This window comes from Aspergillus alliaceus (assembly GCF_009176365.1).
Source record: "Aspergillus alliaceus strain CBS 536.65 unplaced genomic scaffold BDW43scaffold_23, whole genome shotgun sequence".
Taxonomy (NCBI): Eukaryota; Fungi; Ascomycota; class Eurotiomycetes; order Eurotiales; family Aspergillaceae; genus Aspergillus; species Aspergillus alliaceus.
The window spans coordinates 419,091-440,311 of record NW_022474706.1 but is presented as its reverse complement, the minus strand read 5'-3'; the positions used below and the strand labels follow the sequence as shown (position 1 = coordinate 440,311).

Below are 21,221 nucleotides of genomic sequence, written 5' to 3'. Positions count from 1 at the left end.
AGAGATTGTATATTTGTATACTCCATCTCCATCCTATTGAGTGTGTTCAAACTTCAAAGTTCTCTCGAAGTGCCGATATACGGCACGCCAAAAAGTAAGTTCGGAGTACTCGATGATGCCAGCCAATCAAGCAATACATTCTTTCAAAAACACACTACTAAGATTTCCGTCACTTTGACGGACCAGATTTCAGTGGTGGATGCCCCTGACTAAACTCGAAGGGGTCGAAGACAATTTACTAAGGATTGGATAGCCCTAATGAAAGCTGAGATCCGTTCTACCGAACATCATAGGTACATACATACATACAGAGTACAATATCTTGATCCTCTACTTAAATCACAAGGTCAACGAAATCCTCGTCAATAGTTCAATATCCTTGGATATGGAGACCTCAAAAGAGGCGTGGTAAAATAGCCCCAAGATCGGATGGGTCCATCTCACCCCCCTTCAAACCTTCGATTAATTAAAAAGGGCTTTGCTGACATTAGCTAAAATGACATGAGTTCCAGAACTCATAGTATTTAGTCTAAACAATTCCAAGACTTAGACTACAAAGCAAGTGTGCAAGAAAAATTAGACAAGAAGTCTAGAACACTTCCCCCGCCGAATCCCCGCCGAAAATAATAACAAAAACCATGGATGATTACCCCCACTAACCAGAAATCAGATCAATTCGACTGCGATCAAACTTTAGGTGTGCGGTCCTTTTTTCCCCGGTCAATAACCGAAAGCTCGGTGTTTCAGATAAGGTGGTTGTGGGATTTGAGCGGTCAATAATCAGACCAAGGCTTCGTTGATGATTGTCAGGAATTTTCTTTCATCCTTTGCTGTAATTCCGTTGAAGGTAATTAAGTTTTCCCTTTGCTCTTGGGTTTTTTTATCCGGCGTAAGGTTCAACAAGGCTCTTGTTGTGTTCAACAGAAAAGGTTAACCCGGGAAGTATGAGTGTGGGGAAATGCTCTGTGGTTTAGCTCTGATACCTGGGCAACAGTGAAGAAAGGATGGCAATGGTATTGTCAAGGGATAGCAAAGCAAGACGGTTCACCTGACTCGACGCGGGGGATCAGGAGATCAATTGAACATATCATTCAATAATCACTCACCCCTTGAGAAACTGGGACATGCCCGGCTCGATACCTGAGGCACTCACAATAAATGACGACATCATTATTAATGCATCGATATTTGCCTGAGGCACAATAAAGTCGCTGCCCCTCACTAAAAGAAGCACAGTTGGCCTCTCATCCTAATAGCACAGCTTAAGCTCTTTAGATAAATCCACAATGCAAGTCCTTCTCCTCGGTGGTCACGGCAAAATCGCCCTCCACTTAACCCCACTCCTTCTCAACCGCGGCTGGAATGTTACCAGCGTGATCCGCAATCCGGAACATGAGAATGAGATTCTCGCGCGGGGCAAAGGCGCCAAGGGCAAACTGAATGTCCTCATCTCCAGTCTAGACGATGTCAAGAGCGATCAAGATGCAAAGAAGGTCATTGACGCTGTGTCTCCGGATTATGTAGTATGGTCAGCCGGTATGCGCCACAACACCCCAATTTCGGTACACCAGTGCCATTCATAAGATGTCCTGTAGTGTGACAAACACAAGGCTAACGTGCAACCAAGGTGCTGGCGGTAAAGGGGGCCCCGAGCGGACGTTTGCCATTGACGAACGCGCCGCCAAACACTTTATCTCTGCGTCGTTTGCTTCCCCCCGTGTGACCAAGTTCTTCCTCATTTCCTGGATCGGTAGTCGGCGTGTTCAGCCGAGCTGGATATCTGATGAGAGCTGGAAGTCTCTACAGAACGTTTTTTATAACGTTCTTCCCGCGTATGCGAAGGCTAAATTGGAAGCGGACGAGTACCTGACTGCGTTTGCGGCTCGGCGCAAGCAGAGTTATCCATCGCCATTTCAAGCTATTTGTCTGCGGCCGGGCACTCTGACCGACAAACCGGCAACGGGAAAGGTGCAGCTGGGTAAGACAGAAGGTCGGGGCGAAGTGACCAGAGAGGATGTGGCAATTGTGGCGGATCGGTTGCTTGCTCGTTCTGATACGAACGGCTGGTATGACCTGATCAATGGGGATGAGCCGATTGATGATGCGGTGGAACGAGTAGCAAGAGAAAAGGTGGATGCGGTTGAAGGGGAGGATGTAGATGCAATGGTGAAGCGGTTCTTCCCGTAAACATAGTCTACAATATGCATACTTCCTATATGATGAATGGCAAGGACTAACTAAGGCTGACATCCGATTATTAACAAACACACATATATGCAAGATACTCTGGTCCCACTGGGCCAGCTTAAGATTAATTGACCTAATGATTTGTCTGATATTGGCTGTATAATGGAGGGTGCATGAACTAGTACCTATATACGTGATGCCCATTTGTATCGAAATTTGGTCTACTTCAATCATAGCTTGGCCTTGGGTGCCGCTGCCTCCTCCTTGGCTTGCTGCTTAAGCACTCTCCGCAAGATCTTCCCACTTACACTCTTAGGAATTGCATCTATAAAGCGTACTCCGCCGCGGAGTCGCTTGTGGTACGCCACTTTTCCATCCAGCCATTGGATGATGTTTGCCGCCTCTTGTTCTGCGCTAATGCCTGAAGCCTTGCTCTTCGCACTCCGTACAATGTAGGCGACTGGCACCTCAGTGCCGTGGGCTTCACTTTCAACACCAATAACGGCGACATCATCAATTGCCTCATGATCTACCAGTATTCCCTCTAGCTCTGCCGGGGCTACCTGGAAGCCCTTGTACTTGATGAGCTCTTTGACACGATCCGTGATGTAGAAATTTCCGTTCTTGTCTTGATAGCCTACATCTCCGGTACGGAACCATCCATCGGACGAAAGACAATCGGCGGTTGCGGATGGGTTGTTGTGATATCCCTGGAAAACGTTGGGGCCTTTCATGTACAGCTCCCCTACCTCACCGGCTGCCACCTCGCGCGGCTCTGATTCATCTTCAGGCATGGTCATGTACTTGGCTTCCATGTTCGGCAACAGCTTACCGACAGATCCAATACTTGTCTGCCACTCCTCCCAGGGCTGGGTGTGAGTCGTTGGGCTGGTCTCGCTTAGACCGTAGCCTTGCTTAATGCCGCATTTAATCCGTGCGTGCACAGCCTCCACAAGTTCGTGTGTGAGCGGGGCAGCACCCGAGTTCATCATACGAAGGCTGGATAGGTCATATTTGTCGACAATGGGGTGCTTGCTCAACAGTAGAACGACCGGGGGCACAACATAGCTAAACGTGATACGGTAATTCTGAACATGAGAACACCATTTTTCAATGTCAAATTTTTGCATAACAACCAGTTGGTAGCCTTGGTACAGAGTTTGGTGAACGAGACAGGTCAAGCCTAATTAGTCTATCAGTGTTTCCGAATTATAGGTAAGAATTAGCTGAGCCTACCGTAGATATGGAAAAATGGCAGGAACGCTAGCAGCCGGTCTCCTTTTCCATCGGGGCCTCCATTCCAAGTTAGGTTCCCAGCTTCTCCGGCTGCTAACTGAAGAGAGTTGGCGACGATGTTCTTATGAGAAAGCATAACACCTTTTGGAACTCCGGTAGTACCCGAGGAATAGACGAGGAACGACAAGTCCTTCTCCGGGTTGATCTTAGTTTTGCGAAACCTGGTCGCCCCCGAGATGTTTCGTACAGACGTAAAGTGTTTAATCCTGGCTTCTGGGTCGCGCTGGTCCCCAATGAGAATGATACGGTCCTCGGGGATGTTGGCTCGCTTGGCGGCCTCTTTGACTACCGGTAGCTGAGGAACCTGGGTAATTACAGCTTTCGCGCCCGAATTCTGCAGCTGAAAGGCCAATTCCTCGGTGGTATAGGCTGGATTCGCCGGAGATACGACACCTCCAGCCCAATGGGTTCCCCACATCACCGCTGGGGTATCAATGCTGTTGGGAGTGAACAGAGCTAGGACATCCCCTTTGCGCCAGTCATAAACAGCTTTCAACCCTATCCCGAAGGCGAGTGCCGCATCTCTCAGACCTTGGTAGGTGTAGTAACGCTGTGTGTCAGCATCCTGGTAGATGACTGATAAAATAGTTAGCTCGCGAATGTGACGTAAAGAAGCGTTGTTCGAAGAGAGGTTCAAAAAAAGCAAGCAAGGGACGGACCTACTTTTATCATCGGGAAAGGCTCTATCTTTGCGCTCGAATAGAAACGTCCAAAGGTCGACGTTTGGGATGTCGACCGGCGGATATTGTGAGGAGACTGGCATGATAACAGTGCGGGGAAATTTGGGGTTAGGCTGATGGGGGAATGGGGTGAATGATCTGTAGCTAGGGACTTGACAGAAAAGGCGAATCAACTAGGAGGGAGAGGATGGTAGGGAAATGAGAGGTCATGAAGGGATGTAGACTAATAATAAAGATGCAAGAAATGATTTCAGTCCCAACAAAAGGAGTTTGCACTCGGCCCTCGGCTTGCGCGGCGTTGATAAGGAATAACCGTCTCTCCGCATATCTTCGGATATCGGAACCGATTGAACGCAATCCGTTTCGGGGCATCTTTTTCCACATCTGGAACATAGGGCACTGGTACTTATCCTGGCATATTGGTTCGACCACAGCTTCGGCATACCATATCCTACCTGATTAGAGTATATTCGTAGATTATATTATTAGTACCTAAACGTCGACATCTTAAAGTCCTGCTACTGGCATTTGATCTATGCTCCCTGAGGTGCCTCACACGCACACGCACACATACATATTATATATATATATATACAAATTGTCCCTAGCTATCTTCCGTCAAATGGGTACAAAGAGTATACCGAACGGACTTTGCTCGTGCTACACATTACCTCATGCGACTCCATTGCTTAGTAGTATTCTAGCTACCTGATCTACATAACAGTGCCTTACCTGAACGTCACATATGATTATGCTCATATTTAGTATTAAAGGCCGCTTTCAACAACTCGTCTGGGTGGCGCAATTGGTTAGCGCGTTCGACTGTTATCTCAAGTGATTGAGATCGAGAGGTTGAGAGTTCGAGCCTCTCCCTGGACGCTTCAGTTTTTCCCGGGCCCACCTCGCTCGATTTTTTTCTTCTGGGATTTGCTAAAACGACCTCTCTGAGTCTGTGTATAGTACTATGTAAGTATGTAGGGTGTACTTAGTGGCTCGACTGCCGACTACACTCAATAGAGCTAGGTCAGTCAGCCGTGATGGAACATGATTGAATGAAAGGTGCTGGTCACAGTCAGCCTCAGGGCAGATATATCTCTTTCGAATCGTAGAGAAAGCAGTGCTGTGGTATTTTTCTGAAACGCTGCTTGAAATACAAGATTGCCTATCCGGTATTTTCTATTCTCCTCTCGACCCTGGGTTTACTGTAGACCATCTGGATCGAATCGTCATTCATTCGATCCGTGACACAACCCTGTAGTGTACTTGTGTCTTGAGTCAACAGGTGAGGTTATTGAAGTACTGTAAATGTCTGACCTATATAATAGCTTCGGGCCAGAGGAGCGTCGCGCTAGAGAAAATACTCTACTGGCATATTTCAAGCAGTTGATCTAATTTGTGACAGTAGCTATATTATTGAGAACCAAGAGTTAAAAGACCATCTGAAGGAAAAAAGCCATATTTTCTGGCGGTAGATTATTAATCCTGGAGATTAATATCCGCTGACAAGGCCTTATATTTCTGTCATGTAAAGTAAAATTATACTGTAAATAGTTAGCTGGGTTGAATAAGCAAATGGAGAGAATATTGGAGGCATCGTGATGGGTCTACATATTCGGAAGAGTACACTAATAGAATGGTTGAGTAAAATACTGATCCACTAAGATGTGAGACTTAGTCTAACTGAAGGGCCCTAAAACTACCTAACAGGAAGAGGGCGTAGTTAGACACCCTGTGATCGAAGATTCGTCGCGAGGTTTCGTCTTTGACTTACCATCGTAACTCAAGGCTTATAATAGCCCATTATCAAGCTTATATTAAAAGCCTAAAACAACAAGTCGTCTGGGTGGCGCAATTGGTTAGCGCGTTCGACTGTTATCAAGAGATTGATATCGAGAGGTTGAGAGTTCGAGCCTCTCCCTGGACGTTTATACTTTTGCTTTTGTTTTCGTTCGCACTATGAAGTATATTTTTTTGTTGGCTGAGGATTCCAGCTGGCAGTTCTGATTGGGCTTGCCAGCTGGATGATCCGACCGGTACGCGGAAATAAGTTTCACAATGAGCTTTAGTGCTTAAGAGAGTCTAGACGGGCACAATAAGACCATCATTTTCGTGGAGATGAACTCCAGATAGCCCCTCAGGAATTTTTATACTATGTTGGGCCTCTTATGATTGCTCAATGCACTTACGCAAATGCCCAAGGTAATTTAACGAGCCTACCTGGAGCCTTAATTCTTAATTCCGAAAACTAAGGTCATCATCTACAAGAAGTCCTCCACTCACTCATCCAGTACAGTAAAACACCAAACATCGAATCATATCAAGCTATTGAGGACTCTTATTAAGTACGTCTTTATGCCTGAGATATTGAAAATCTCATTAAAGGATTAGTATAACTGAAAATTTCTACTAAAAGCTTCCTATAGCGACGATCGTATATCCTTAAACCCAGCCCTCGGTTCAATCTACGAACTAATTGATTTCAAACCTCCCCCACCAAAAGTAATCATGCACTCACCACTTCTCCCTGGGCTATAATTGGGTATACAAGCATGTAGCCCTGGGAGCTAGAGTCTTCCACACGATTTATCTCCCTGGGTTCCTCACGAGTAACATACCCTGTACTCCAGAACACTCAACTTTAAGAGGTATCCGGACCCAATCTTCCCAGAGCTATTTAACGTAGATGAAATGAACACCTGGCTGATGTCTTGCTCTCGGGTATATTACATATTTGCTATTCTATAATATGGTCTTAACTTGCTATCTTACATCACCTCTTATACACAACCCAATACCAAGTATCAATCTCGAGCGACATAGAGCGTATTCATAATCGGCTCACGCCTCGTATGATGCACATGAATATTTTCAACTATGGTACATATCTCACCTGCCTCGTCTAGAGACATCCTCAAACTTGTCTCACGCCAAGACCCGGGAGTCCTCAGTTTGAAGGGGCGTTTACATATCTGTTTACCACAGTACCTGTAAAGACGAATGGGTTTAGTGTCATAGGCTCTAAAACTAGGCCTCCAAACCCGAGAAGTAAGTAGTTACTGAGAAGGGAAGGTCTTGCCAGAACGTGTCTCAGCTACTCCTAGGTTATGATGAGTATCGGAACTATGTGAGTAACAGGCAAGATATATCTGCTTAATGTGCTCAAAACATAAGTTTTGTTGATGGGCATAATTGAGTAAATTAGCTTGTCTACCCCTTCTCGGATTTTCTGCTGTAAGGAAGGAACTGGGGGAGGATCGTACTGACTAGTTTGGAGCACTGGGGCTGTGGTCAGCGCGTTGGGGGTGGGGTTTATTGCTTTGATACGGCATACCATGTATATATTGAGTTGAACTTGTGTAGTCTTGATAGTCCCCATAGCCGTTAGTACCACATAGGCCAGAAAATCCTATCATGATTGCTTCCTAAACAATCATGGCTTAGGAGCTTATATAGCCACATTCGGTGCTATAGGTATAGGTGACATTGTGTGTATGAAGTCGAAAAAAAATACCGAATAGATAGGGATATGGTGTGTACAGAGATAGTATCGAGACTTGATATATACACAAGCATGTCTACTCAATGGGACGAAAGATTGCTCTTTCATTTGTGGTTAATAGGGTTACTAGGGAACGTGAGCAACATAACTAGTTCATCTGGGCAGAGCAATTAATTAGCTCCTCGACTGTTAATCGAGAGATTGAAAGTTAGTCTGTCCTGTGTTATCTTTCTGTTTGTGAAAACGCCCGCTTTTTTGGAGGCACCTAGTTAGATGGTTTTCTCCAACTGCTTGCCTGAGGAGACCGTACAAGCACTACACATACTCCGTAGATGTTAAGTACATATCAGAAAGATTTCCGCTAGAGACGGCATTTATCTATTTATTGAAAATGTTCTTCAGGTTGCCCTGGATTAGTCTTACTATTCTAGACTGGTGAAAGACTGAATGACTAGCACACCTTATCCCTAGTTGACAAATATACCACCCTAAGGACTTAGGATTAATTTCACCATAATAGCCCATAATAAATATTGATGATGATGCTAAAGAAAGCATGCAGTTGGCCTATCAGGTGGAAAACAACAACTTCTGAAACACAAGAAAAAAAGGTGCAAAAAGAAACGTCCAGGGAGAGGCTCGAACTCTCAACCTCTCGATATCAATCTCTTGATAACAGTCGAACGCGCTAACCAATTGCGCCACCCAGACGACTTGTTGTATATTTGTCTTGGAATAAGACTAATAGCTGTTCTGAGCACGGCTTAAAAAGCTTGCCATAAAAAAGGCATATCCCCATTGGTACCAGCACCGACAACCACACATGTATATGTATGCAGAAATTCCTCAGATGACTTGAAGTATTTAATCCGACTCTGCTGTCTAGGCTATTCAAAAAAATTGCATTGCTCCTACCCTTATTCAACAGGCCGACTGGTGGGCAGTAGACTAATCACTCCGTCTACGAAGCCTCAGTCAGCTTAGGCAACTGGCCAGCTGATCTATCTGCCTACTGGCTAGCTGGTCGGGCTGTCTACTAAGGTAATTGAGCTATTTGGGAAATTGTAATCTGGGACGTCGCTTAGATGTCATGGGACTCGTCACTTCATTGTGGTGTAGTGTGGGATACCAGTCCCTGATGAATATAGCTTCGAATAAAATCCAAGAAAAATCATCGCCTCGTGCTCTACACCCGTTGACATTGACCGGAAGATATTTGTCCAGATGCCGAACTTTGAGCATATGAAGAATACACCATATCCATATCCCTGTTATGTGCAGAAGCATTCTTTTGTGACAGATACTGGGCTCACTGCAAGACACATGTTCATGATGACATCTATCCTGGGTGTATAAAACAGCAAATCCGGAATATTTTACTTTACCAGTATTTCAAACACATTAATGAAGAGATGAAGGGCGACTTTGGGGGTCTTTGGCGCCAATGGCCTCGTTTTCGATTGGATAAGCAAACACGGTGTCCGGTATAAAACTAGAATATATGAAATTGCTTTCTAGCCATAGAATATGTAAGTATACACCGGTCTGCTTTTGATGTTTAGGGGTATTCTCCAATTTGGTCTATATCCTTGATACTAAAAGAAGGTATGAGCACTTTCTTGAGGAAGTCTTGAAGAAAGTTTTCGGCATGGATAGAAAATACTTCTTCAGTCCCTCTGTGCATGTTTCTTTGACAACGGGTTTAGTCCTTTCGCTTGAAAAGCCATAATCTCCACCGCACTCGCAGTGTCTGACTAGGCGGTGTTCGATATCCATTAATAACACCGTCGACCAAGCTTCGCATCTCTTCTGATTCTGTGAGTTGTATTTCAACCTCTTTTGTTCCAGGACCTTTCCGACGACTGTTTATGGATGATCCTCATTACCATGATGGTTGTATAACTCGAGATTATATCTAATATGCTACCAAACGGTTCTCTTTCTTGGAAGTTCTGTTTATGTACTCTCTTTCTAATACGAGAGATACCGGCACATGGCTATTTAATGTGAAACCGGTTAATACTTACCTAGATCTACTAGTTGTATATTCTGTATATCTTGAAACCGTTGATATAGCATCTCAATAACCTGCTCTCTGGCTGTTTTCATTGCACTGTCCTTGAGACAACTTTCGACCTGGTCATGACAGCTCTGGACGTCGAACCGAAGAACAAAGCAAGCTACTGCCCAGCCCCATGCATGGATTTGCTTCGATGCAATGGCCATGTGCGGTCAGCGTTGACTCTGACTGGGTAGTCTTGATCTGGGAAGATATCCTTTAGTTGACAGTAAGCAACTCTAGCCATGACAAACTATCGGGCTTAGTTGAGTGTTGTGCTGCTTTACTTTTATCTAGCGTACAATACTATATTTCAAAGGCAAAAAAAAAAATTTTAGTTATAGATAACCCAGAACATAATTCTGTTTCTTCATTATGATACGTGTATCACAGAGCCATAAATCTTTGCATGCTGACCAATTTGGCCATGTCATGATGAATCGAATGATAGTATACAAATCAACTCTAAGTGATATCTAATTCAAACTGACACGATACAGAGAAGATTAGCATGGCCCCTGTACAAGGATGACCATCTTGTAAGAAGAGACGCTATGTCTTATTTTTCCTCTTTTTCTTTTTAGATATCTTTATAGGCTTAATTTGGAGGTTGGATGTTTCGTGACTCTCGTGTCTCTTTTGCTTGAGGGTTCCAAATGGGGATTTGACATTTTGACGTTGTCATACCTCTTCAACATGACTGAACAAACCTCCACTACTGACAGTGCAGTACCTGCAAAAATTGCTACATGTAGCTATACAATAATGTACAACCGTCTATATAGATCTATTGAATATCAATGTACAGTACATATTTAACTATGCATTTACATCAGGCTTGTTCGCCCTCCAATCTCTCGGCCGCCCTCGCCATTAGGCATCTCGCCATTCCGACCAACCACGAACTCGCGGTATATCGCCTCAAGTCGCCGTCGCTCTGCAGCACTGAGCGAGCTACGTGTTGTGCTAAGTGATCGCTCCATGTGTTCCCATCTTATCACGATTTCTTGACGAGGTTCTTCCTGAGTGGTTTCATTCGTCGCAGGAGTCGTGGTGTTGGCTGTGCCCTGCTCAATCTGCCGCTGGCGCCGCCGAGCACTCTTGATTGCATCAAGCTTGGCCGCAACAGCTGCAGGTGGAGGCATGGATACTGTTCCATTACCCTGCTCTGACGTGGAGTAAAGGAACTGGATGAACGACTTGGTACTGGTACTCGCTGATTGCTTGGTGTTGCTTTTGGCTGCTGGCTTATCAGCGGTGCGATCCCCGAGAGCATCATGGACGGCTTCAAGATGGGCATTATAGACAACGGCTTGAAGATCAGCTCCAGAAAAGCCCTCTGTCCGCGCGGCCACTTCATCTAGGCGAGTCGCAATTTCGTCGGTCATCACCAGCTTGCTACTGACAGCTTTGATAATGTCGACACGGTCTGAGTGACTCGGCATACCGCAGAGCAAAGACTTATCTAGACGACCCGGACGCAGCAGTGCAGGATCAATCAAATCCGGTCGAGAAGTAGCGGCAAGAACATAAACTCCAGAAAGCCCTTCCGCGCCATCCATCTGTGTGAGCAGCTGATTAACCACGCGATCTGTGACACCTGTGGAATCATGACCACGCTTAGGCGCTATACTGTCGAATTCATCGAAGAACAGGACACAGGGTCTAGCGGCTTGAGCTCTTTCAAACAAATCCCGTACGCTTTTCTCACTTGCACCGATATATTTGTTCAGGATTTCAGGGCCTTTAACACTTATGAAATTCAGGCCACACTCGCCTGCGACAGCACTGGCCAGAAGGGTTTTCCCACAACCAGGAAAGCCATAAAGTAGCAAGCCAGACCGCAGACGCAGAGGACATTGTGCAAAGATGGGAGCGTACTTGGTAGGGTATTGGAGAGTCTCTAAAAGCATCTGCCGAGTCTCGTGCAAGCCACCAATACCGGAAAATGTTGTAGTAGAAGATGTAAGAGTAACGTTACGAAGGGAGGCCGGTGTGAAGCCTTTAATCGCATTCTCAAAGTCGTCAGCGCCAAGAGTGATCGCCTTCGAGGTTCCCGATAGTTCTTGTACAGAGCGGATTAGAGCCTCATTCCTCGCTCGAGAGACGAGTAGAACCAAGTCGCCAGGCATATATCCATCCGTTTTGCCAGCCAATTCGAGGAAATCTATATCACGACTTAAGACAAAACCATCCGCTCCAGCAGAACTCGGGCGGCTATCTGGATTCGACGGATCTAACCATGAGCCCTGGGTAGATCCACTGGCTTCTCGTGCATGACCGTTAGTCGTGATATTAGCACCTCTGTCTTGACTCGTCAGCTGCTCCAGCACCTTTCGTCGGCCTTCCTTATCCGGAGCCCTCAGGTGAATGATTTCACGGGCCACGTGGCCTCCGACTATAACGTTGTTCAACGACTCCTTTGACTGTGCTGTTGCTAACAACACTACTGAAGAATTCACGGAGCAGTATTCTCGCACTATCGAGCAGATCACCTCACTGTTCTGACGGCTGCGGCCATTATCTCCTCCTACCTGCAGCTCCGTTTCTACCGGACACAGTTTATCGAGATCATCCAGGATCACGACTGACTGCCCGCCTAGGCGAGAGCACCAAGAAGCGGACATGAAAAGGCGGTTCAGAGTCTCTTTGATATTGGCGATCCGGGTCTCGTCAGTGACGAGTTTTCGGCAAGAGAAGTATTTCACATTGAAGAGGTAGTCTCTACGAACGCGATGTGCCAGGAGGTGACTAAGCTTCGTTTTTCCAGAACCAAGACCGCCGGTCACCAGGATTGATGATGACTTAGTTAGATTATCAAGAGACTGTGAGATGACCTTGTCGATGCCCACCATCTCGGGTGCTCTAGAAGGTATTGTGTCTTCTGTGGGCATAGGGGACGGGTCTTGATCTGGGGGCCGAGGAATTTCAGACTGGATTTCAAGTGGTAGCTTAGCTTCCGATCCCTGCAACCACCCGAATGTTGGTTCGGAGGCGGTCTTTAGGGGAGGATCAAATCGGATAATGGCGCCGTCAAATGCAGACACTGTCGCGTGATTGTTTGTCTTTGGGAGGACCATTCCATCCGTTAGAGGCCCCGATAGTAACCCCTTTTCCGTGCCAGGGCTGCTGTATATTACTTTTATACGTTCAGCTAGTGCATCCTTCGCCGCCGCGGTGTCAGCACCGAATTTCAGCCCATCTTTTTTCTTTGATGCATCAGCCATGAAAGGATAGACCTTGAGTGACTTGACAGCCGACCGTTGCAACGGCGGAGGGGCTGCTTCGACACGAACGATACCACCTACCATACCCTCAACACCAAGAGCAGAACATAACAGCGTAGACATAGCCAGGTGCTGAGTGTGCGGAGCGTCTACCCACGGAAGCAATTTCGCAACTAGTTTCATTGTAGGTACGCCGGCCTCGCTTGTTTTTTGTTCTGCTTGGTTTAACTGCTGTTGAGGGTCGGGCGGAGGTTTCAAGCCGGACGGCTGAATGATGTTGATGCACGCCCAGCTAGCTCCACGAAGTTCGTTTGATGCAAGTATGTCGGGGTCTACCCAAACGCGGAAGCCCTCATTGCTATCATCTTCCAATTCTCCGTCAAAGTACTGGTCAGGCCACTGCCGGTCGATACCTCTGAAATAGAGACAGCCTCTGCTTGTTGAGTCAGGTTTCCCACTTTTTGGCCGTACAGTACTTCCGCTACTCCGCCCCCCCACACTTCTCCGGCTGCTCCCAGTAACACTTCGACTATCCCCTCGAGCTCCTCTCGTATTCTTGGGACGCACTTTCGGGGCAACAATAACTTCGGCATCAGGTGCTATCTTGGCAAATGGAGAGGTGTCCCCTGGCGCGGGTGTGAGAGACGTGATGACAATATTGGCGGTTGACGTCGGGGAAAGATGCAGCGCAAGAGGGTGCATATGGTCCGGCTGAGCCGTGCTATATGTAGGATTTGGTAGAGCCCGGATTTGGGACAGAAGATTAAGTTCTAGAAATGTCGCATGGAGCTCGATGACTGTAAACAAGATGACTTAGTTACCACAATCTCAGAAGGGTCGAGAGCATTAACCATACTTTCCCAATCTTCAGGAGTCAAGGGCTCTATATTGATAGTATGCGCTACCGGAGGGTCTAAATGAATGAATATCCCGACCTGACAGCACGTTAGCCTGGTAGACACGTAGCATAGTAGTTAATGAGCATACTCTTTGACCTTCAGATAGGCCCAAGACTCTCCCAAATGTGGAGTCCAACTCAACAATAGAGATATCCTGCTCTCTAGAAGAGGGGCCACTGTTGATACCATCCTTTCCAACAACGGGTGCAAGCTTTCGCTTGCTTGGCATCCCGGTCCACCCCAGATAGCATGATCGCTGTGTTGAATTGGCTCCAGTCTTTCCAGGTGTAGGCCTGTATTGCAGCTCGACAATCACATTTTGCGCAGGCTAACGGGGTATCAGCTAATCCAAGCGAATTGGCATCCACAGCGGACGAAGAGCTAGCTTACAGTGTTGGCATTGACAAGTAGTGTGACCAACGATGGCGGCAGGTTCACTAAACAGTTCTTCAAAGGTACGAGGGCGACCTCTGCTGTGGTAGAGGGCTTCTTGGGCGCCATTATCAGGCGCTGAAAGGGTAGATACCTTCTGTTCACAAGTAACAGCGAGCTCTTGAAGAAGAGAGGAGGCCGCAACTGTTCATGTCCCCGGACATCGACTCCGCAATCAATCGCCCGCCATGCGCCGTGCGCCGAGCCGGCCGGTTCATAGAATTCGGGCCGAGGCTTATTCCGTTCCGATACACGTGCATATTGAACTAGTTCATTTTTAGACTAGGCTCATTTTAAGAATGAGATGCGCGTTAGTTTCGCGTCGCGACGTGTTGGGCGGCCTCAGGTTGCGGTTGCTGGGGTTCCGAGTTTTGATCCACTACCAACTTCTCCGAGAAATCACCAAGAGTACGCCCGCCGCTTCTTTCTGCCCCCCGGTCGATGCGACTCTAGTACTGTCGCCATTCGCATCACTTTGCCAGATAGTTGCCAATCTAAACTGGCTTTTCCCAGTGTCGCATCATGGCTTTGCTTCAATACCACGCTCCTGTCGACTATGCAGCGCAATTGGATGCCTTCAAGGACTTCCTAACGCACTTCAAAACCTTTGAATCAGCTTCCGTTTCCGCTGCGACAGAGGCTATTGAGGACTTGCACGTCGATGGAGACCGCACCAGCGATGAATATGATTTTATGGATGATGTAGAAGATGGGAATGGTGCTCAAAGAGAAGGATCCAGCCGCAGGCGCCGCGAACCAAAAGTCAAATATATGCAGATTCTCCAAGAAATAGCAGATCGTGAACGCACAAATATCCTGATTGAGCTGGATGATCTAGCTACTGTGGGTACTCTAGCTCTTGCTTCTTGATACCCGATTAACACTATCATAATAGTTCGAGAAATCACTCCCGGAGGAGACGGACCTCAAACTTGTCGAATCTGTGCTAAAGAACACCAAGCGTTATGTTGATGTTCTTTCACAGGCGGCTGATGCTGTCATGCCTAAAGAAACCAAGGAGATCACGTATGCGACGATATCAAGTCCTTGAATAAGAGGAACTTTCGGCTGATTGAAAATAGATTCAAGGACGATGTCCTTGATGTTATCATGTCCCAGCGTGAGAAGCGAAACGAGGCCATGGCCATGGCTATGGAAGCCGACATGGACACAGCAGCTGAGCCATCTATATTCCCCCCGGAGTTAACCCGTCGATACACCTTGAACTTTAAGCCTATTACTCCCTCTGGGTCAAGCAGCGAACGTGAATCCAAAGCCCTTGCAGTTCGAAATGTAAGAGCGGAACATCTAGGTAGTTTAATTACTGTCCGTGGCATAACTACCCGTGTCTCCGATGTCAAGCCGGCTGTCCAAATTAACGCCTACACCTGTGATCGCTGTGGATCTGAGGTCTTCCAGCCAATCACTACGAAATCATACCTTCCCATGACAGAGTGTAAGTCAAATGAGTGCCAACAGAATAACTCTAAGGGACAGCTATTCCTGTCTACTCGTGCGTCGAAGTTTGTTCCCTTCCAAGAAGTGAAGGTCCAGGAAATGGCAGACCAGGTCCCCGTCGGCCATATTCCCCGAACAATGACCGTTCACTGCCATGGCAGTTTGACACGGCAATTAAATCCTGGTGATGTGGTTGATATTGCAGGAATCTTCCTCCCCACTCCTTACACCGGATTCAGAGCTATCCGTGCTGGGCTGCTGACCGACACCTACATGGAGGCTCAACATATAACCCAACATAAGAAGTCCTACGATGAAACGGCGATGGATGGCCGGACTCTTCGCAAAATCGAACAACATCAAAAGTCTGGAAACATGTATGAGTACCTGGCACGCTCTATTGCCCCTGAGATCTACGGCCACCTTGACGTGAAGAAGGCTTTGCTTCTTCTGCTCATCGGAGGTGTTACGAAAGAGATGGGTGACGGCATGCACATTCGTGGTGATATTAACATTTGCTTAATGGGTGATCCTGGTGTTGCCAAGTCGCAGTTGCTAAAGTATATTGCTAAGGTTGCTCCTCGAGGTGTGTACACTACTGGCCGAGGAAGTAGCGGCGTCGGTCTCACGGCTGCTGTGATGAGAGATCCTGTAACGGACGAGATGGTACTAGAGGGAGGAGCCTTGGTCCTGGCCGACAATGGTATCTGTTGTATTGATGAGTTTGACAAAATGGATGACTCGGACAGAACCGCGATCCACGAAGTGATGGAACAGCAGACGATTTCCATCTCCAAGGCAGGAATCACAACCACTCTCAATGCTCGTACGTCTATCTTGGCGGCGGCTAACCCGCTTTATGGACGGTATAACCCACGTGTGTCTCCGGTCGAGAACATCAACCTCCCTGCCGCTTTGCTTTCGCGTTTCGATGTCATGTTCCTCATTCTCGACACCCCATCTCGTGATGGTGATGAAGAACTGGCACACCACGTCACTTACGTTCACATGCATAACAAGCACCCCGAAAGCGAGGATGCGGGTGTTATGTTTACGCCTCATGAGGTTCGCCAGTATATTGCGAAGGCGCGCACCTACCGGCCCGTCGTTCCCGCTTCTGTCTCAGACTACATGGTTGGAGCATACGTGAGGATGAGGAAGCAGCAGAAGCGCGATGAGAGTGAGAAGAAGCAGTTCGCTCATGTGACCCCACGTACCTTACTGGGTGTTGTTCGTCTTTCGCAGGCGCTCGCTCGTCTTCGGTTTAGCGAGGAGGTTGTTACAGAAGACGTGGATGAGGCCTTACGTCTCGTTGATGTCAGCAGGGAATCTCTGTCTAACGATGGCCAGGGCAGTGCGGATCAGACACCCAGCAGCAAGATCTACCACCTCATTCGCAGCATGTGGGAGAGTGGTGCCGCAGCCGTAGGAGAAGACGGTGAACTCAATATGCGGAGGATCAGAGAACGAGTCCTTGCCAAGGGCTTCACTGAAGACCAGCTCACGATGACTGTCGATGAGTATGACGAGCTCGGAGTAAGTATCTCAATCAAGCCCAGTTCTCTCTTGTATTCGACGGCAGCTAATATATTACTCTTCCAGGTCTGGCAAGTTAATGGCAATGGCACACGTCTGATGTTTATTGGTGGCGATGCGGAAATGGCTATGTAAAGAAGGGTGTTTTTTCATAGTGCTCGTCGAAAAAGAATATCTAATGTTTACTTGCCATGAGCTATTCAGGGCTAATCATGTCGTCTGAATTTGGCTATCGTTCCGTATTGATGATCTTTCGAGAGGCTAGACTTGGCACGGGTGTTATGGTGCAGAGTTTCTCAATGGAGTCTGGGACTAATATATACCTCATTACATCTTCCAATATAACCAGTGGAAATAGTTGAGTAGACATAACATTCCAATCAGAGCTAATATTAAGGAATGACAAAGTGAGACCGTATCGCTAAGGCCAACCCAAAGGAACGTAGATTAACTCGGACAAAAACCACCAATCTCACCAGCACCGCCTAATTATCACACTACACGTCCTCCCTCCCAACACAGCCCTTATAGAAGAGCACAAAGGCTCTGCCTACACCGGACACTGAAACTGAATCGGCACCTCAGCACAGAGATCCGGACCCGCTCCGGACGCATTATCACAAAGCGTATTACACTGAGTGAACTCGGGAGTGAACACCAGGAACTGGAAATTGGGCACGTTCAACCGGAACTGCTTGGTGACGTCGTTATTGTTCTTCGACGCCTTGTATCCTGCGCGACAGGCACAATGGAATCGGGTGCCCGTGTTAATGCAGGAGGTCGTAATGTCGCAGTTGTTTTGACCCGACAGAGGGTTGCAGGTGCCGCAGACGGGCCTGGCGGGGTCTGCGAAGACAAGGGAAGAAGTCACCAGCAGGAGTGTGGTGAGGTTTAAGAGGGTTTGCATTTTGGTTGTTATGAAGGAAGGTATTGGGATGAGTATAGATGTTTTGAAGAGTATGTGGATTTTGATATGAGCTTTGTTTGTTTGGTGTTGGTGTTCTATTTCATCTTGAGAATGGTGATACTATCGTGCTTTATATAACTTTTCCTTTCCTTTTTTATTCTATGTTGGGGGCCTATATCACCCAGAAGACAATTTGACATTGGGGGTGTCTCGTAAAATGGAAGTCAGCCACGGGTTGTCAGGCCTCCAAGTAGTATCACGAGAACAGGTTGGGAAATAGCAAAGACATGAACGGTATTGCCCAAGACATGCCTCCTTGTGCAGACATTGCTTTCAGAGTTTCGATTTCAGAGTTTGTCGGACTCAACAATTGAGTTGGAAGTTAAAAGGCTGGTGGTATCGAATACGAGCTCCGAAACATGGGACAAGGCGTCGAGTTCAGATCTGGAAGTATTAGCCTGGGACGATATGTGGTGGGGTGGACATTGAACTTTGGTTCTAGATAGGTTAACTATCTAGTCTTGACTCGCTATCTCTCTCCCGGATGCGTGTTCCGACGTGGCACTTTTTAATGCGTAGATGACGCCGGTGGTAGAGAATTGCTTTGACTTGTCAGTCTTGAGGTGTCAGCACTGTATATCCCTTTGTCATAGGTTTGTCATGTCTGTGCCATGAATGGACCGGTAGAACAGATAGTCATTTCCTGACGGGATGTTCAGCTCTCAGTAGAGACGTCTTCGCTGCCGCTCTCGTATATCGACGAGGGCCATCCTGGAACTTGGCGAATAGTGGAGAGTTCGAAGCGAGGGATCCGGGTAACTCCTCTTTCATCTGCAAAACTATACTTGTCAGCGATTTAGCTCAGAGTGATTGATGTACTCCCTTGACGATTGGCGACAGTAGAGTAACGTACTATTTATAGTGTTTCTAGACGAAGAGTTCTTGGATAGAGAATGGCGGAACATAGAGAAAAGCTAAATTACGATATGCTAAACCCCAACTTCATGTTGTATCAAAGTGTATGGCTATTTGGAACGATACATTGCAAGCCACGAAGGTAGTTTACAGGCGCATCTTCGATTGCTCTGGCTCACCAATTAACTTTAGGAAAGTTTCATGGACCTCGTCGGTGAGGTCACTAGCCTGCATGCTCCTGCCCTTGGCCTCAAAGGCGCGGCGAGAACACTCTCTAGTAATTCCGCTACCTGCCCAGGCAGCAAGCAGGAGTGTCGTTGCTGGAGACATTCTTCTGTCCGATGACTCAAGCTCCGCCTGGATCTCCTGCTTACTCTGCGCCTCCTTCTGGTTGTCTTTCTCGCCCGAATCCCAAAGTCCATTGTGGTAAGCTGCTCGCCAGGCCAGCAGCGTGCCCAACGATCCCGTGAGCGTGTCTCCCTGACCTCCACTGCGCTTCAATCCTCCAACAATATCGTTGACAATGCTCGTTACACCATTTGATATCACATCATGAGGCCCTTTCTGGATGATTGTCACGCCACCGAGAGCTTGTGACAGCTTCTCGCAGGCTTCGGTTTCTCGACTCGTCTTGTCGCCTCCATCTGACTCGATCTGCGCGATGCTTGGGACATCGATATTTAACGCCTTGGCCAAACGGCTGAACTCGTTAACGTTAGGCGTCAAAATGCAATCTTTGTAGCCTCTAACAAGGTCTGGTTGCTCAGTAACAAGCATCAGTCCATCAGCGTCCAAAACAAACGGTATCGACTGAGATCGCGCTTCTTTCAGGACTTCCGTGACCACTTTCAGTGTTACCCCGTCACGACCCAGCCCCGGTCCTATTACTAGGGCATGAAGACGGGACAACATGTCAATGATGGGACTAGCAAGGCTTGGCGCATCAATCGAATTCGGATCTTGTACGGACTCGCTGCTTGGTAGCAAAGGGTGGACCATCAGGTTCGGAGAATAAGACTTGATGACCTGCACGAACTGGTCAGCCGAGACGTTCAGGGAGTAAGCAAACTAGAATGACACGACATAAGCTTACCGTAGCTGCAGATCGCTCACAGATAACATGGCTCTGTTCGCTGTCAGGAACCGTCACATGAATGGTGAGATGGGTTCAGGCGTCCTACCATATCACAACCTGAACAGATTAGTCAACGTTATTTCATCGGTACATATCACTCTAGCTCACATACCTAGTCTAGCAGAAGCCATGGAAGAGAAATATGGAGCTCCCGTGTAGCTTCATCAGTCAGTATAGCGGGTACCTGGCCGATAGGGAGAAGTGGGCGTACTCTAGAGACCCTCCAATGACTGCAACACGACCATGCTGGCCTGCGTTTACCATTAATATAAAGGCCTTATATTCTGGTACAAGCGCCACAAGAGAGACAGACCTTTGTGGAATTTCTCCAGCATAGGCGGCACAATCTTGCGCACCTTACTGAAGAGAATCTTCGGGGATGTCGTAATATGGTGAACCTCCATGATGCGCTGTGTTACAAAACTTTCCGATTCAATTGAAGGGAGTACGATTAACACATCCAGCAATAGAATATGATGTTTGGTTAGAGGAGAGTAGAACAGTAAAACAAAGAGAGATGAAGAAGGTAGAGAAGCTGTGATGTCACCGCCTACTACTACTTAGTAAGTGGGGCTGATAAAGAATGCTGTCCATTTATACGTTGGACGTTAAGTAAATATGGAATTCAAGACAAGGAACCGATATATGTAAGGATGACGCCCCTGACTCCACATAGTAGGGATGAAGACGCAAATCAATGAATACGAACATTCCAGTAAAAATATAAATAAAAATCAGGCAAGCGTTGCCCCCCAATCTATCAACACCATGACGCTCGCTAATGCACAAAATGAGCCAAAAAACATATCGTAAAACAAAATTCGCCCTGAAACAAAAGAAATAGAGCAAGAGTGTGGAAGAAGAGGGAAAAAAGATGTCATATGTAACGGGTATTTCTCGCTGATGCTCCGTTCCAAGCCAAAAGGAAAATGTGCCGAAGAAGTTTATCAGAAATTACGGATAAAAGAAAACCAAAGGAAGGAAAAGAGAC

At 47.0% G+C, this 21,221-nt stretch overlaps 6 protein-coding genes and 3 non-coding genes across 9 annotated transcripts; 4 read left to right on the top strand and 5 right to left on the bottom strand.

Moving 5' to 3' along the window:
• Positions 1–1,286: 1,286 nt before the first annotated feature.
• Positions 1,287–2,187, top strand: BDW43DRAFT_311405 (uncharacterized protein; the record flags this gene model as incomplete). Its single annotated transcript, XM_032047188.1, has 2 exons — positions 1,287–1,536; positions 1,628–2,187. 2 exons carry the CDS (start codon positions 1,287–1,289, stop codon positions 2,185–2,187), a joined length of 810 nt encoding a protein of 269 aa, XP_031900168.1.
• Positions 2,188–2,298: 111 nt separating this feature from the next.
• Positions 2,299–4,417, bottom strand: BDW43DRAFT_277012 (acyl--CoA ligase). The gene is made up of 3 exons (XM_032042020.1): positions 4,147–4,417; positions 3,424–4,059; positions 2,299–3,370 (listed from the first exon to the last, which is right to left on the bottom strand). Exons 1-3 carry the CDS (start codon positions 4,244–4,246, stop codon positions 2,418–2,420), a joined length of 1,689 nt encoding a protein of 562 aa, XP_031900167.1. The 5' UTR covers positions 4,247–4,417; the 3' UTR covers positions 2,299–2,417.
• Positions 4,418–4,953: 536 nt separating this feature from the next.
• Positions 4,954–5,042, top strand: BDW43DRAFT_t118. Its single transcript has one exon. It is a non-coding gene; the product is annotated as a tRNA-Asn (tRNA).
• A 958-nt stretch (positions 5,043–6,000) lies between these two features.
• Positions 6,001–6,087, top strand: BDW43DRAFT_t119. Its single transcript has one exon. It is a non-coding gene; the product is annotated as a tRNA-Asn (tRNA).
• Positions 6,088–8,286: 2,199 nt separating this feature from the next.
• BDW43DRAFT_t116 lies at positions 8,287–8,373 on the bottom strand. Its single transcript has one exon. It is a non-coding gene; the product is annotated as a tRNA-Asn (tRNA).
• Positions 8,374–10,548: 2,175 nt separating this feature from the next.
• Positions 10,549–14,348, bottom strand: pex1 (AAA family ATPase peroxin 1; the record flags this gene model as incomplete). Its single annotated transcript, XM_032047187.1, has 4 exons — positions 10,549–13,745; positions 13,805–13,883; positions 13,936–14,175; positions 14,238–14,348. The coding sequence occupies 4 exons, from the start codon at positions 14,346–14,348 to the stop codon at positions 10,549–10,551; spliced, it is 3,627 nt and encodes a 1,208-aa protein (XP_031900166.1).
• A 327-nt stretch (positions 14,349–14,675) lies between these two features.
• On the top strand, positions 14,676–17,583 carry BDW43DRAFT_277007 (DNA replication licensing factor MCM7). The gene is made up of 4 exons (XM_032042019.1): positions 14,676–15,122; positions 15,175–15,305; positions 15,362–17,273; positions 17,340–17,583. The coding sequence occupies exons 1-4, from the start codon at positions 14,802–14,804 to the stop codon at positions 17,406–17,408; spliced, it is 2,433 nt and encodes an 810-aa protein (XP_031900165.1). The 5' UTR covers positions 14,676–14,801; the 3' UTR covers positions 17,409–17,583.
• Positions 17,584–17,823: 240 nt separating this feature from the next.
• BDW43DRAFT_311401 (putative adhesin) lies at positions 17,824–18,180 on the bottom strand (the record flags this gene model as incomplete). The annotated part of the gene is made up of 1 exon (XM_032047186.1): positions 17,824–18,180. One exon carries the CDS (start codon positions 18,178–18,180, stop codon positions 17,824–17,826), a length of 357 nt encoding a protein of 118 aa, XP_031900164.1.
• A 573-nt stretch (positions 18,181–18,753) lies between these two features.
• BDW43DRAFT_91639 (ATP-dependent (S)-NAD(P)H-hydrate dehydratase) lies at positions 18,754–20,749 on the bottom strand. Its single transcript, XM_032050701.1, has 6 exons — positions 20,544–20,749; positions 20,442–20,481; positions 20,343–20,389; positions 20,277–20,287; positions 20,189–20,221; positions 18,754–20,121 (listed from the first exon to the last, which is right to left on the bottom strand). The coding sequence occupies exons 1-6, from the start codon at positions 20,632–20,634 to the stop codon at positions 19,243–19,245; spliced, it is 1,101 nt and encodes a 366-aa protein (XP_031900163.1). The 5' UTR covers positions 20,635–20,749; the 3' UTR covers positions 18,754–19,242.
• Between the last annotated feature and the right edge of the window lie 472 nt (positions 20,750–21,221).

Bases quoted from the DNA above. Each gene is read 5' to 3' on its own strand.
- BDW43DRAFT_277012 (XM_032042020.1), bottom strand. From the start codon at position 4,246: ATGCCAGTCTCCTCACAATATCCGCCGGTCGACATCCCAAACGTCGAC. The intron at 4,060-4,146 runs GTAGGTCCGTCC...CTATTTTATCAG, and splicing joins AGCCTTTCCCGATGATAAAA to TCATCTACCAGGATGCTGAC. The intron at 3,371-3,423 runs GTAGGCTCAGCT...TAGACTAATTAG, and splicing joins GCCATTTTTCCATATCTACG to GCTTGACCTGTCTCGTTCAC.
- BDW43DRAFT_277007 (XM_032042019.1), top strand. From the start codon at position 14,802: ATGGCTTTGCTTCAATACCACGCTCCTGTCGACTATGCAGCGCAATTG. The intron at 15,123-15,174 runs GTGGGTACTCTA...CTATCATAATAG, and splicing joins AGCTGGATGATCTAGCTACT to TTCGAGAAATCACTCCCGGA. The intron at 15,306-15,361 runs GTATGCGACGAT...GATTGAAAATAG, and splicing joins AAAGAAACCAAGGAGATCAC to ATTCAAGGACGATGTCCTTG.
- BDW43DRAFT_91639 (XM_032050701.1), bottom strand. From the start codon at position 20,634: ATGGAGGTTCACCATATTACGACATCCCCGAAGATTCTCTTCAGTAAG. The intron at 20,482-20,543 runs GTCTGTCTCTCT...TGGTAAACGCAG, and splicing joins GCTGGAGAAATTCCACAAAG to GCCAGCATGGTCGTGTTGCA. The intron at 20,122-20,188 runs GTAAGCTTATGT...CAGTTCGTGCAG, and splicing joins GTGAGCGATCTGCAGCTACG to GTCATCAAGTCTTATTCTCC.